The sequence below is a fragment of the Camellia sinensis genome, chromosome 11, assembly GCF_055761805.1.
Source record: "Camellia sinensis isolate YWXY chromosome 11, ASM5576180v1, whole genome shotgun sequence".
Lineage (NCBI taxonomy): Eukaryota > Viridiplantae > Streptophyta > Magnoliopsida > Ericales > Theaceae > Camellia > Camellia sinensis.
The window spans coordinates 49,544,132-49,557,420 of NC_138971.1; the positions used below are offsets into that span (position 1 = coordinate 49,544,132).

A 13,289-nucleotide genomic window follows, 5' to 3' on the forward strand; every position below is an offset into this window, starting at 1 on the left:
CTTTAAAAAAATGAGGTATGTAGAAATTTAATTGGGTATTGTTGTTGGCCGGGGTAGTAAAGTGCTTATTTTCTGTTGCAAATTACAAGTGGGTTAAAAAAACAAAAAGACTACAATAGTAAATACTTGGTAATATGGTCTTTGTTTGCATTTGTACGAGTATAAAAAAGTAATTGTGTCATTACTATTTTCATGTTTTCTTGATAAATTGCAGTAATTTCCATCATATTACCTCCACCACTACTAATCATGGACACCACTATTTTTGGCCATTTAAATTTTTGTTTGACAAACAAAAATGAAAATATTTTTGCATTGACAATTTGAGTTCAAATACTATATAATCACAATGATATTATTGAAACTTGCTTATTGTTAAAAATAAAATTTTCTAGCAAAACTTATTATTAAATTCAATTGGTAGTTTATATATGTTTATCGTTAAGTTTGCAGTACAGATAGGGAGGGTCTAATTTTTTTCATTAAATAACAGCTCTCTAAATTTTATAATTTTGCAAAATATTTAGATTGATGGATCTAAAAAGTGAAAAATTGTGGCAATTCGTTTTAGGTGACCGCTCAAGCTGTGCTCCCAGTAGTTTGTCTTGCAAGTCGAAGGACTACTCAAGCAAACAAGTGATAGCTTGAGCAAAGATGAGAGGGTTCCTAGTATCTCGTTTGGCATAGAGAGATACTAAGAGGTTTCATTTACCGCTTGAGCAGTGAAAAGACCGCTCAAGCAATTTGCACGATATTAGCCACCTAAAAAGTGACTTTTAGATCAATTTTCTGTACTTTTTCTTTTCTCTCTTCTTTCCTCTCCCTCTAGCTCCGAAAACCCTAGCTATTTCTCTCTAGAAATCTCTCATCACACTAAGATTCAAGCTAAAAGCTCTTACAAAAAGTGAAGTTCACTTGGAAATCTTGGATTCAACTGATTGGATTTGGATTCTTCAGAGAGTTCCTCAAAAACCTAGCTTCTTTGTCTTGATGCTTGAGGTTTGACTACTTTTAACCTTGTATCTCTTTGATTTGAAGATGATTATGTGGTATTTCCATGGCATGATGAGTTGATGAATAATTGAGTTTATAAATTGAAATTTTCTTACCAAAATAGTATTTGTCCTACAATTTTCTTAAGATTTCTACTTTTAGCCATGGGTTATGGAAGTTTTTGACGAAGATTGATATTGTATATGTTGGAGGGGCTAAAGGCCCAAATTCTAAAGAAGAAGAAGAAGAAAAAAAAATTACCCTAAATTTGAAGTTCTACAAATAATGAAATGAAAATGAAATTGATCCTTAATTCTTTAAATTGATGATTGGCTTATAATATTAAAGTGGTATTTGAATGGAAAATTGTGAACTTTGAATGTTCTTGAGATGTTGGATATTGTCACTTTATATTTGCCATAATTGCTTGGATGATGAAAGACTACTTTTATGTTAATGAATGTATGAATACTTTGAAACTTTGAAAAGAATATCAAGGGGAGGTATATGCATGTGAGTCTAGGTACAGAGTCGGTTTTGGGAAAGTGTTGTGTATGGTTGGTACCCACACGAGGAAGTCTAAGTGCCCAATTGCCATGTCTAGAGCTGATCGTTGGACGAATATGGGAAAATATTTTTGGCTGTCCACTGGTCTTGCCGTATTGTATTTGGTAAAAGTGAAAAAATGAATGATTTTGGGTGCCTATTTCCTGCCGTATTAATAGCCAGCAAATGTAGGGATATTTTTGGATGTAAACCTATGTATACATATATATTGGGACTCTCTTTAGGGACTTCATGGTATATTTATCCCCAGTGTTGAATTTATCAAATTTACAGAAACTATGGATTCTTACTTTCTCTTTTAAAGTAATATAATGAGTTGAATTAAACATGATTTGGTTGTGATGATGCTATATGGTTCTTTGTATAACTAGATATTTTGTTAAAAGTTTTTCTATCACTACTATAAAAAGCATTTTTTGCGACCGTTACATGCCGTTGTAAATAATAGAAATAAAGTCGCAAAAGATCTTTTATGACAACCCATGGGATAGCAAATGGGGGTCGTGAATGTGGAGGCGACAAATACTTTTTGTGACTGCAAAATAGCAGTCGCAAACTATTTGGAACCGCCTAACCTACTTATGGCGACTGATGTTTTCCCGTCGCAAAAAAGTAAAAAAAAAATACCTACAATGTATTAGTGGCCATCTTGTTACCGTCGCAAATAATTTTCAATGATATTTTATAAATAGTACAATAATAGCTTCAAGCGATGAATATTGTGAAATAAATAAGATTCTGTTGAAAACAACAGCACCAAACCATTTATTTGAGACAAATTTGGCAAAACCATCTTTAGTTTTAGGCTTTAAAAAATGCTATTCAAACTACAATTCCTTGTAAAATTACATAATCCAACAAGCTAGCTATAGAAAGGATCAATAACCAATTGTCCTTATCAAATAATGATGCAATTAGCGATACAAGGTGCTCTTCCAACTCCTCTTTATAGCCTTTTTTTCTTGTTCTTCTTGTTCACAAGAATCTGGACAATAAGGACAAAAAAAAAAAAAAAAAAAAACAAAACAAACAAAACAAAAACAAAAACAAAACAAAACAAAACAAAAAGGATTAGAACAGTTACACACTAAGATTATCACCTTTAATTAAGACACAACCAAGTGGATTAAAGAAACAAAATAAACTCATAAAAGTGCAAATCTTAACACACTAGTTGTGTAACGAAAGGAAAAGAAATAAACAGATTATATTTCAAAGAATTCACCAACCAAAAAACACTTTGAGAAAAAAGAATATTGGCTAGAGTTTTCCAAAAACACTTTCCATAAAATTCTACTTTCTTGCTTTCTGTGTTTTTTTGTTTTTACTGAATTTTTTTTTAATATTTTAAGCATTTTTTTTTTAATTTTTAGACATGCCTAACATAAATACACCTAAAAAGTAAAAAATCTGTGATATTTTTTTTTAGAAATTCACTAAATACCAAAAATACAAAAAAAAAAAATATGAGAATTCAGTGCATTATTTGTATTTTTATGTATTTATTAATTTTTTAAAATATTTTTTCACAAATTTTTTATTTTTTAGATAGAATTAAGTATGGTGCATCTAAAAAAGTAAAAAAAATGTTTAAAATTTTAAAAATATTCACTAAAAACAAAAAAATACGAAAATCAAAATACTTAGTTTTCTATAAACTTAATCTAAAAAACTCAAAGCATTAACAAGGTAGACAACAGTAAGTAGATATAGGTAATCAGTTTTCAATGGTGAATCAGTCTCTGTCATGTTGTGTTTATAGTTGATTAACTTCAATTGTCCAAGAGCTAGAAAAATAAAAATAAAAATTAAGAGAAGACCAAATATTACATATCAAAAGATTTGTCAATTGCCACAGGCACTAGCTTGTCCCATCTAATTGGTTGATTTTGTCTAAGAACATGTATGTAGTCTCTTACCTTAGTTCTCAGTCTTCATGAACTTTCAGAACATAAAATATGGGGAAAATTATTATTATGCTTCACATATTAACTTTAATATGAAAATAATTTTTTTAAGCTGTTCAAAAGTCAAAATAAATAAATAAAACACTAAAACCAAGATGAACGAATACTAATCCAAAAATGTCATAAAGACCTTCCTACATGCTAAAGACATTATGCATCAGTCACTACAATAAATTTAACGCAGACCAAGTTCCACGGGTATTTAACATTGCAGTACAATAAATTTAACGCAGACCAAGTTCCACGGGTATTTAACATTGCAGTACAATAAATTTAAGGCAGTCCAAGTTCCACGCGTATTTAACATTGCAGTCCAACTAAGTGATTGGAACCTGGGGTTTGCAGGTCGGTGCAGAAGTTGACCACAGGATAACAAATTGAACACGTAAAAGAGCAAATATGACCACCCTATGGGGCTTCTCTAATAAACATTGGTCAGGGAAAGCAATCTGTATGATTTATTGCAAGCGGTAGTTAAAGCTGGTAGTGAAAAAAAAAAATAAATAAAGGCTAAAACATCACATTAATGGGTGAGACCCATCTATTAGAGCTTTTTTGGAATTATTGATTTAGAGCTCTCAAACATTTTGTATTGTAAGTTTCCAAGTACAATTATTTCATATTTTTATTTTGCAGAAATGATACATCCCTCTAATTTGGGAGCTCTAAAAAAGCACGAATGATGTGAAAAAAAAAAAAAAAAAAAAAAACCAAAACCAAAACATCACATCACATAGCACCCACACACCAATTAGAGCTATTAGAGCTCTTAATTTAGAATTCGCAATCTTTTTTCTTCTTTTTGTTATCAATCTGACTCTGAGATGTCCTGGTTTTCTCCATTTTTGTTTTATTTATTTGTGCTTTATAATTAGTTTTTTTATTATAAATTCTTTTTTCTGTTTCTTTATTATAAAAAATAACAAAAAGTGCTAATATTATTAAATAATTTAATTTATATTTTTAGTTTACCTTTTAAAATTGTGTCTGATTACAAAGAAATAAAATATATTTATATATATATATATAATTCCTATTGGGATTTTGGATAAAGGAGACATACATTATCAACCATAACTGCAACTATAACAAAGAAAAAAATATGAATTGTATTTTGTTTATGTAATTGAACACAATTTTAAAGGGTAAAACTATAAACGTAATTAAATTATTTAATGATGTCAACATCCACGGGACACAAACCCAATAAAATGAACAATTTATATTATTAAAACATCCACAGAACACTAACCTGACCCATTAATTAACTGGGTGTTCATGACTTAAACTTTTTGAAGCCATCAAGTCATCTTATACAGTAGTGTTTTGAAAAGTTGGTAAAAAACTGATTTTTTGGCTTTTTGACTTTTTTTGTGACTTTTTTGCAAAAAGCTGGATTGTTTTGGGTAAAAAAACTGACTTTTTTGGTTAAAAAAGCTGGCTCTTTTGGCAACTTCCCAAAAGACCCCACAGTTTCATGAAGTTGATGTTTAAAATTGCAGTGCACAAGTTAAGCTGTTGCTGAGTTTCTCGACGCCCAGGATAAATTAGGGGCGGAGTCAGGATTACACTAGAGGAGTCAAAAGTAAAGTATTAAATAAGTCTAAGAAGTTCGGTCAAGTCTAATTTAGACAGTTAAAATGAACAAATCACTATTAAAAGAACGCTTAAAATAATTACAAAAATGTATTTCATGAACTTAAGTTTCAATAGTTTATCACTAGAAAAATGCAAATAAGAAATAATATCACACAATTCATCTAGTAAATGAATGGTAATGAATTATAAATACGTACACAAAATTTTGAAATTATCATATAATAATAAATGAAATATAAAAATACTTTGGTGGTTTTTTTTCAGGAAATAAAACGAGCATAACTATGGTACACTCTTAAAAATGCATACAGTATGCCTTTTCAAAACTACACTATAATGATTGATAACAAAATCACAATAGTTAAATATCTTTTCAGATCTACACTATGATGATTGGTAACTAAAACTTCTTTTGTGGGGCATTCCTTGGTAACATAATTATAATAATTTGTATTAACACTATGTGCCATTTTGGGAACATGGTAAAAAGCCACGTTTTTGGACAAAATGTCCAAAAACGTGGCTGCCAAAAAAGCCAAAAAAGCCATTTGGCAAGTGCTAAAAACGCAGCCCTAAAATTACAAATTAGGGCCTATGAAAAATAAATAAAAAAATAACTCTCTTATGTTGGGTAAGGGTATTTTGGTCATTTTAGTTTGATTTGACACCATAAATAAATATTAAACTAAAAAGCAAAAAGCCAGCTTTTTACCAACTTCCCAAATCATTTCCAAAAAAGCCAAAAAACTTGGTAAAAAGCCAAAAGCCAGCTTTTTACCAACTTCCCAAAACAACCCTATAAAAACTCATAACGATTCAACAAAATTTACAAAATATTACACCCATATCTTAGCAATCTCACAAACTTAGCAGGCCAGGACACCCTAAAACTCCACTAAAATAGAAGCTATTTATATATAATATTTTACCTCATTCTCGTTTGACTCACTCTAACTGTTTCTTTTAAAAATAATCATATACTCACATAATTTTAGATTAATTTGTAACACTAACACCATTAAATTTACTTGCAAAAAACAGTTGTACAAACTTGTGCAATATGTAACTGATATAAATGTATGTTTTTTGGTATCACTATCTCACACCTTATGTGAATATTTGAATTTTTTTTTTTTTTGATAAATTATTTGATAAATCATTACTCTTTCCCCAATATGAACCTAACACACCAAAGCTAGAGACAAGAGTTTCTAGCCCCAACAAGACGGAATGGCCCTCCACTGATGACTTGACTTGGACATAAATGTATTCTTATTTACATATTTTAATAATTTTCGATTATATATATTATATTATAATAATAATACTAATACTAATAATAATAATGATACTTTTTCATAAATTCCTTTTCACCTACTTATATTCTATTTAGTCTATATTATTTTCACATATTCTAATAAGTCTTATGAGTGACATAGCTACCAAAATATCCCTCATAATATTCACATTTACAGTGTGAATACTCCGTGATGTGAATGTTCACACCGTCAATGTGAACATTCACACGTCAATGTGAATATTCACATTGTAAATTATGAATGTTCACATCACTAAATTACTAACTGTTCAAAAAATATTTGTAAGGATATAAATGACCATAAAATACTTTAAATATAAGAATTAGGATTTGGTATATCAAATGTTCAAATAATATGACTTATTAAAATATAAGAATATCTTATGAACTAATTAAAATACAAACACTTAAAAAAAGGTTTCCTAATAAATCTCCCTAATAATAATTATAACTATAACTAGGTGCTCATGACTTGAGACTTTTCAAAACCATCAAGTCTTCCTATACAGTTTATATAAAGGGTCCAGCTTGTGACTTTTTTGAGATCAAGACTGGATCGTCTAGTTCGGTCCATGGGTTCATTTTTGGGCCCCGTTTCGATAATATAACTAATTCAATGTGTAGAATTTGTCAAGTACTATATCCCTGTAAAAAATCACGTTGATCGAATATCAATAGCTATTTGATTGGATCAGATTTCTGTTAACCGTTAATTTTTTTACCATACATTTTCTTTATACAAATCTGATCCGATCAAATAGCTATCGATATCTGATCAACGTGATTTTTTACAAGAATATAGTACTCGATGAGTTTTACACATTATACTATTCAGGTTATCGAAACGGGACCCAAAATGGGCCAATGTGCCAGACTGGACAGTCCAGTCTTTATCTCAAACATGAGACAAGCTGGACCTTTGTAAACCCCCCATTTTGATCGGCCCTAAGACTTGGGCACTTTCTTCTGATTACTCGATGATAAAAATAAGAATGTGCTATCTCACAAAATTCTCAACAAAATATACAAAATATTATACCCATATTTTAACAATCCCACCAACTTAACAGTCAAGATCTCAATTGTCTCTTTTAAAAATAACTAACACTAACACCATTAAATTTACTTGCAAAAAACACTTGTACAAACTTGTACAATATGTAACTGATATAAATGTATTTTTTTGGTACCACTATCTCACACTTTATCTGAGTATTTGATAATTTTTTTGATAAATTATTTGATAATTCTATCATTAAAAGCTTTAGAGACCAAATATTTTGGTCTCTAAAAATAAAAATTTTGTTGCAAAATACATTTAGGGATCAATTTTTATTATCGTGAGAATAGTCGCTAAATAATTTTATCCCTAAATTTTGACCCTCAAAACTTTAATTTTTTGGGGGATTTGGTCATAGCCCCCTCACTATCTAATTTCTCTTTCAAAAGGACAAGAATTATATAAGTACTTTCAAAACCCCCTGATATTTTAAAACTTGTTTCTTTTACTATATTACCCTCATATCTATCAGCTCTCCTATTAAGACATTTTCACTATGTATTTCAGAGTAAAATTTTACTCTGTATGAAAGTAAAATTTTACTCTGTATAAAAGTAAAATTTTACTATGAATGAGAGTAAAATTTTACACTCTGAAACTAAAAGTAAAATTTTACTCTGTATAAAAGTAAAATTTTACTCTGAAAAATAAGTAAACTGTAAGACTCTGAAGCTAAAAGTAAAATTTTACTCTGTATAAAAGTAAAATTTTACTCTGGTTCTGTCAAATGAAAAAAACAGAGCAATAGAACCAGAGTAAAATTTTACTCTGGTTCTATCAAATGAAATTTGATGTTTACTCTGAAAAATCGATGGAACTTTGAGTTTTGAGCTTTGAATCAGGCCTATAATCCTTGAATCAATCGATGTTTACTTTGAAAAACATTGAATCATGCCTATAATCCTTGAATCAGGCCTATAATCTGAAAATTTTAGAGAAATCTCAATTTTTCATATCCCAGTTCTTCAGATTTTTCAGATTTTTAAAACTTTGAGCTTTCAAAAATCTATATATTCGAATTCAAATCTCAAAACACACAAACACACACATATATATAGATATATATATATATATATATATTCGAATTCAAATCTCAAAACACATATATATTCGAATTCAAATCTCAAAACACACAAACACACACATATATATAGATATTTATATATATATATATATGTATGTATCAGCGCGATTTGCAAGTTCTCCACAGCTCCGGCCATGGAGAAAGCTAGGATTAGAAGAGAGAGACGAGATAGAAGATGAACAGTTGAAGGAAAGTTGAAGGAGGAGAGTTGAGAAAATGCAGAGAGAGATCGTCGGAGCTTAGGAATGACACAGCTCCGGCCATGGAGGAAGCGAGGGTTAGAAGTGAGAGACGAGAGAGAAGATAAATTTTGTATCTGGATTGTGTATATGTGAGGATATAATAGTCTGATAAAATATTTAAATAATAAATTTTGTCATTTATGCAAGATTTTATAATTATGAGGAGATTTAGAAAGTATAATTTTTTTCTTAGTCCTTCTAATAATGAAAGGAAGGTAAAAGGGTTTATAGGCAAATTTCCCTAATTTTTTTGGTAGTGTTTCTCCAATATGAACCTGACACACCAAAGACTAGAGACGAGTTTCTACCCCCCAAAAAGAGGTAATGGCCTTGTTTCTACCCCCAAAAAGACGGAATGGCAGTCCACTGATGACTTGACTTGGACATATGTATTCTTATTTATATATTTTAATAATTTTTAATTATATACATTATATTATAATAAAAATAATTATAACTAGCTGCTCATGACTTGAGACTTTTCAAAACAATCGAGTCTTCTTATGCAATTTATAAAACTTTAATCTTTCAACACAGGCATCAAAATTACATTTCACACTCAGAAGCTATGGGCACAATCTCTAGTGCACTTGTGATGTTATTTGCTCTTTTTTTCATTTCAAGACTTGAGTTCATTTGTAGTAGTACAAATTCAAATGTGAGTTGCATAGCGAGTGAGCGAGAAGCTCTTATGAAATTCAAAGGAAATCTCACAGATGAAGCAAATCGTTTATCCTCGTGGGTTGGAGAGGACTGTTGTACGTGGAAGGGAGTTGGTTGTAGCAGCAAAACAGGCCATGTTGTGAAGCTTGATCTGCATAATCCAAATTTCAGAGGGAACAAATTGGGTGGTCAGGTAAGTCCTTCCTTACTCGATTTGAATCATTTGCATTACCTAGACTTGAGCATGAACGATATGCAAATTTCTAATTCCTTAGGATCTTTGAAAAGCTTGAGATACCTTGACCTCTCTGGGTCAATTTTCGATGCACCAATTCCTCATAATCTGGGAAATCTTTCAAGGTTGCAGTATCTCGACCTTAGCAATAATTATTTGAGTGGTCCAATTTCCGATACACTTGGAAGGTTGACCTCTCTCACAGTCCTTCACCTTTCAAGTAACAACTTCAATGATTCAATTTTCGATGCAACGATTCCTCATAATCTGGGAAATCTTTCAAGGTTGCAGTATCTCAACCTTAGCTATAATTATTTACCTGGTCCAATTCCTGATACACTTGGAAGGTTGACCTCTCTCACAGTCCTTGACCTTTCAAGTAACAACTTCAATGATTCAATGTCGTATTCTTTGTGTAACCTGAGCAGTCTTGTCCATATAGATCTTAGTTTTAATAGCCATGGAGGTGCAATCCCCCATTGCCTTGGGAATCTTGCTTCTCTTTCCATCCTCAGGTTGAATTACAATCAACTTCAAGGTCCAATTCCAAGTGAGATGGGAAATATGACACAACTTACAGAGCTTGACCTCTCTTCGAATGCGTTTCAAGGTGAAATACCAAACTACATGAGGAACCTCTGCAACTTGCGTGTATTGGATTTGTCCGATAACATATTCACTGGAAAGCTTTCAACTTCTGTTGGAAGTCCATTTGGTTGCATCCATAATAGTTTGGAAGATTTGTCTCTTTCTTCAAATAAGTTGACTGGTGGTCTGCCAGACCATTTGGGAGAGTTTAAGAAACTAGAGAGGCTTATTATTGGATCGAATTCATTTTATGGTCTGCTGCCATCAGCACTCGGAAGACTATCATATTTGAGAGTGTTAGATGCTAGAGACAATCAATTGAATGGGAGCATTCCAATTAGTCTTGGACAACTTTCAAAACTAGAATATCTAGATTTGTCAAATAATGCATTTGTTGGCACCGTATTTGAACTTCACTTTGCCAAACTCAAGAGTTTAAATGTATTGTACTTGCATTCAAATTTAAATTCATTAGTTTTGAATGTGACCTCCCAATGGGTACCTCCATTTCAACTCCAAGTCATACAATTTTCATCCATCAAAGTAGGACCCCAATTTCCTCAATGGCTCGAAACACAAAAAAATGTTACAGAGTTATACATGTCTAATGCAAGCATCTCAGCTGTCATTCCTGATTGGTTTGAGAGTAGTATTTGTGGCATTATATACTTGGATCTTTCCAACAACCAGATCAAAGGAAAGGTGCCAACATTTCAAAAATGTAAATATAGATATAGTGATCGTTATAATTTGGGAACACCGTTTCCTTTAGATGTTAACAACTTAATCAACTCAAGACATGTTACTCTGGCTGGTAGTTCGACAATGAACTTGACATTTCTTCTCCTCTCAAATAACCATTTGACTGGTGTCATTCCAGTGTCTTTGTGCAAGGCAAAGAGTATAATTCTTATTGATTTCTCAAACAATCAGTTATCAGGAAAAATTCCTCCTTGCTTGGGGCAGTTGAACCAGTTGATGGTGCTAGATTTGACGAATAATAGTCTATACGGTGAAATTTCAAGTTCATTGGGTTCCCTATATTCTCTCCAATCCTTGCACTTGCGTAACAATAAGTTTTATGGGAAGCTTCCTTTGTCCATGCAGAATTTTGCATTTCTTGTCACCATTGATCTAGGTGAAAATGTGTTCACTGATAATATCCCTCCATGGATTGGATATAACCTAACTAATCTTAAATTTCTCAATCTTCAATCAAATAATTTCTATGGTGATATTCCTCCACAACTCTGTCATCTCCAAAATTTGCAATTGTTGAACTTGGCACAAAATAACATAACGGGAAATATCCCTCGTTGTTTTGGCAACTTCACTGCCATGGTGGCACCAGATTATGGGTCCATTTTCGATCGAATTCTCGATTCTCATACTAAAGGATTTTATGATGAGCATATTTTGGATTCAATGAAAGGAAGAGAACTGGAATACACCAAGACACTGGAATTTCTTGTCTCCATGGACCTTTCGAACAATGGCATTGTTGGAGAGATTCCAGAAGAGTTAATGGATCTTTTTGGGTTGCTCAACTTAAATTTATCTGGAAATCATCTAAAAGGAAGGATCCCTAATAATATCGGCAATTTGACACAATTGGAATCTCTTGATTTGTCTCGAAACAAACTTTCTGGCCCCATTCCTCTAAGCCTGTCCAGTTTAAGCTACCTAAGTCATTTGAACATGTCATTCAATAATTTATCAGGGCGAATACCAACGGGAAATCAACTTCAAACTCTCGATGATCCTTCCATTTATATAGGCAACGATGGCCTTTGTGGTGCACCACTAAACAGCTGCCTCGATGATAAATCATCTGATGGTGATCACAAACATGCTGATGAGAGTAAAGTAGCAGATGAAACTGATTTTTTGTGGTTCTACACTGGCATTGGACCTGGTTTCTTGGTTGGGTTCGTGGGGGTCTGTGGCACTTTGAATTTCAAGACGTCTTGGAGGTATGCATACTTTCAGTTCATCGAAAACAACTACAATTGGATATCAGTAACCATAGCAATCAAGTTCGCTTGGCTAAGGAGGAAGTTCAACAAAGGAAAATTTGGAAGATGAATTTATCTCCCAATTGGTTCGTCTCTCTCTCTCTCTCTCTCTCTCTCTCTCTCTCTCTCTCTCTCTCATATCATGTACATACATTACCTCTGCATCTTGTGATAATTTCGACGTGTGCATCAAATTTCCATCTTCATAGCCCATGATTTTTCTTACATGAATCTTTTGAATTTTTTTCATTTCCTTACCGTCATTAACATAACAATGCTAATCATGTTAATGATTTCTGGAATATCATCACAACTTGAAGAATAACCATTCATATTTTGAAGTGAAGGTAGTGATATTTCCAGATTATCATCAAAACATGTCTTACATTCAAGATCATATAGTAAAGTATACAGATTAATTTTCACCTAATTTCTTTATGGAAAGCACCAAAATTCTTTGTCACATGCTTAAAAACATTGAAACAAATGCAAGTTTGTCGTTTTATAGTTCAAATAGTGCAAATACATTTCTCAAATAATTTTTCAAAAGTCAATTGTTGCATTATTTCAGAGAAACCATGTTAACATCCACTAATATGCTTGTTATATGCTTTGCTGTCATTGAAGGGTCTGATATTCAGCTGGAGAAAGGACCCTCAGAGGAAGCAGCATTGAGATCATGTTATGGATTTTCTTGAGTTGTTGGAAAGAAATAAGTTTGAATAATTCTATAGTTCTAGTATATATGTTGATGGGGTTTGATGATTGTGTCTTTTGTAAAATATTCTAAAGTAGTCTTTCCTTAAATAAATGACTTGTGAACTATCATATTGTCCAGAATATATTATAGACTGTGTTTTGCATATATATGTATTCTCCTTTTATTGGTGAATTCTATGATTTTTGCCAATTGAGGCCATGGATTCTAGTTTTAATTTTGAGAATTGAGCAAAATGCT

At 31.8% G+C, this 13,289-nt stretch overlaps 1 protein-coding gene across 1 annotated transcript; it reads left to right on the forward strand.

The window, feature by feature from the left end:
* The first annotated feature begins 9,381 nt into the window (after nt 1–9,381).
* Nucleotides 9,382–12,409, forward strand: LOC145803120 (receptor-like protein EIX2). The gene has a single exon (XM_082896472.1). It carries the CDS (start codon nt 9,399–9,401, stop codon nt 12,399–12,401), a length of 3,003 nt encoding a protein of 1,000 aa, XP_082752598.1. The 5' UTR covers nt 9,382–9,398; the 3' UTR covers nt 12,402–12,409.
* Nucleotides 12,410–13,289: the final 880 nt, after the last annotated feature.

Bases quoted from the DNA above. Each gene is read 5' to 3' on its own strand.
- LOC145803120 (XM_082896472.1), top strand. From the start codon at position 9,399: ATGGGCACAATCTCTAGTGCACTTGTGATGTTATTTGCTCTTTTTTTC.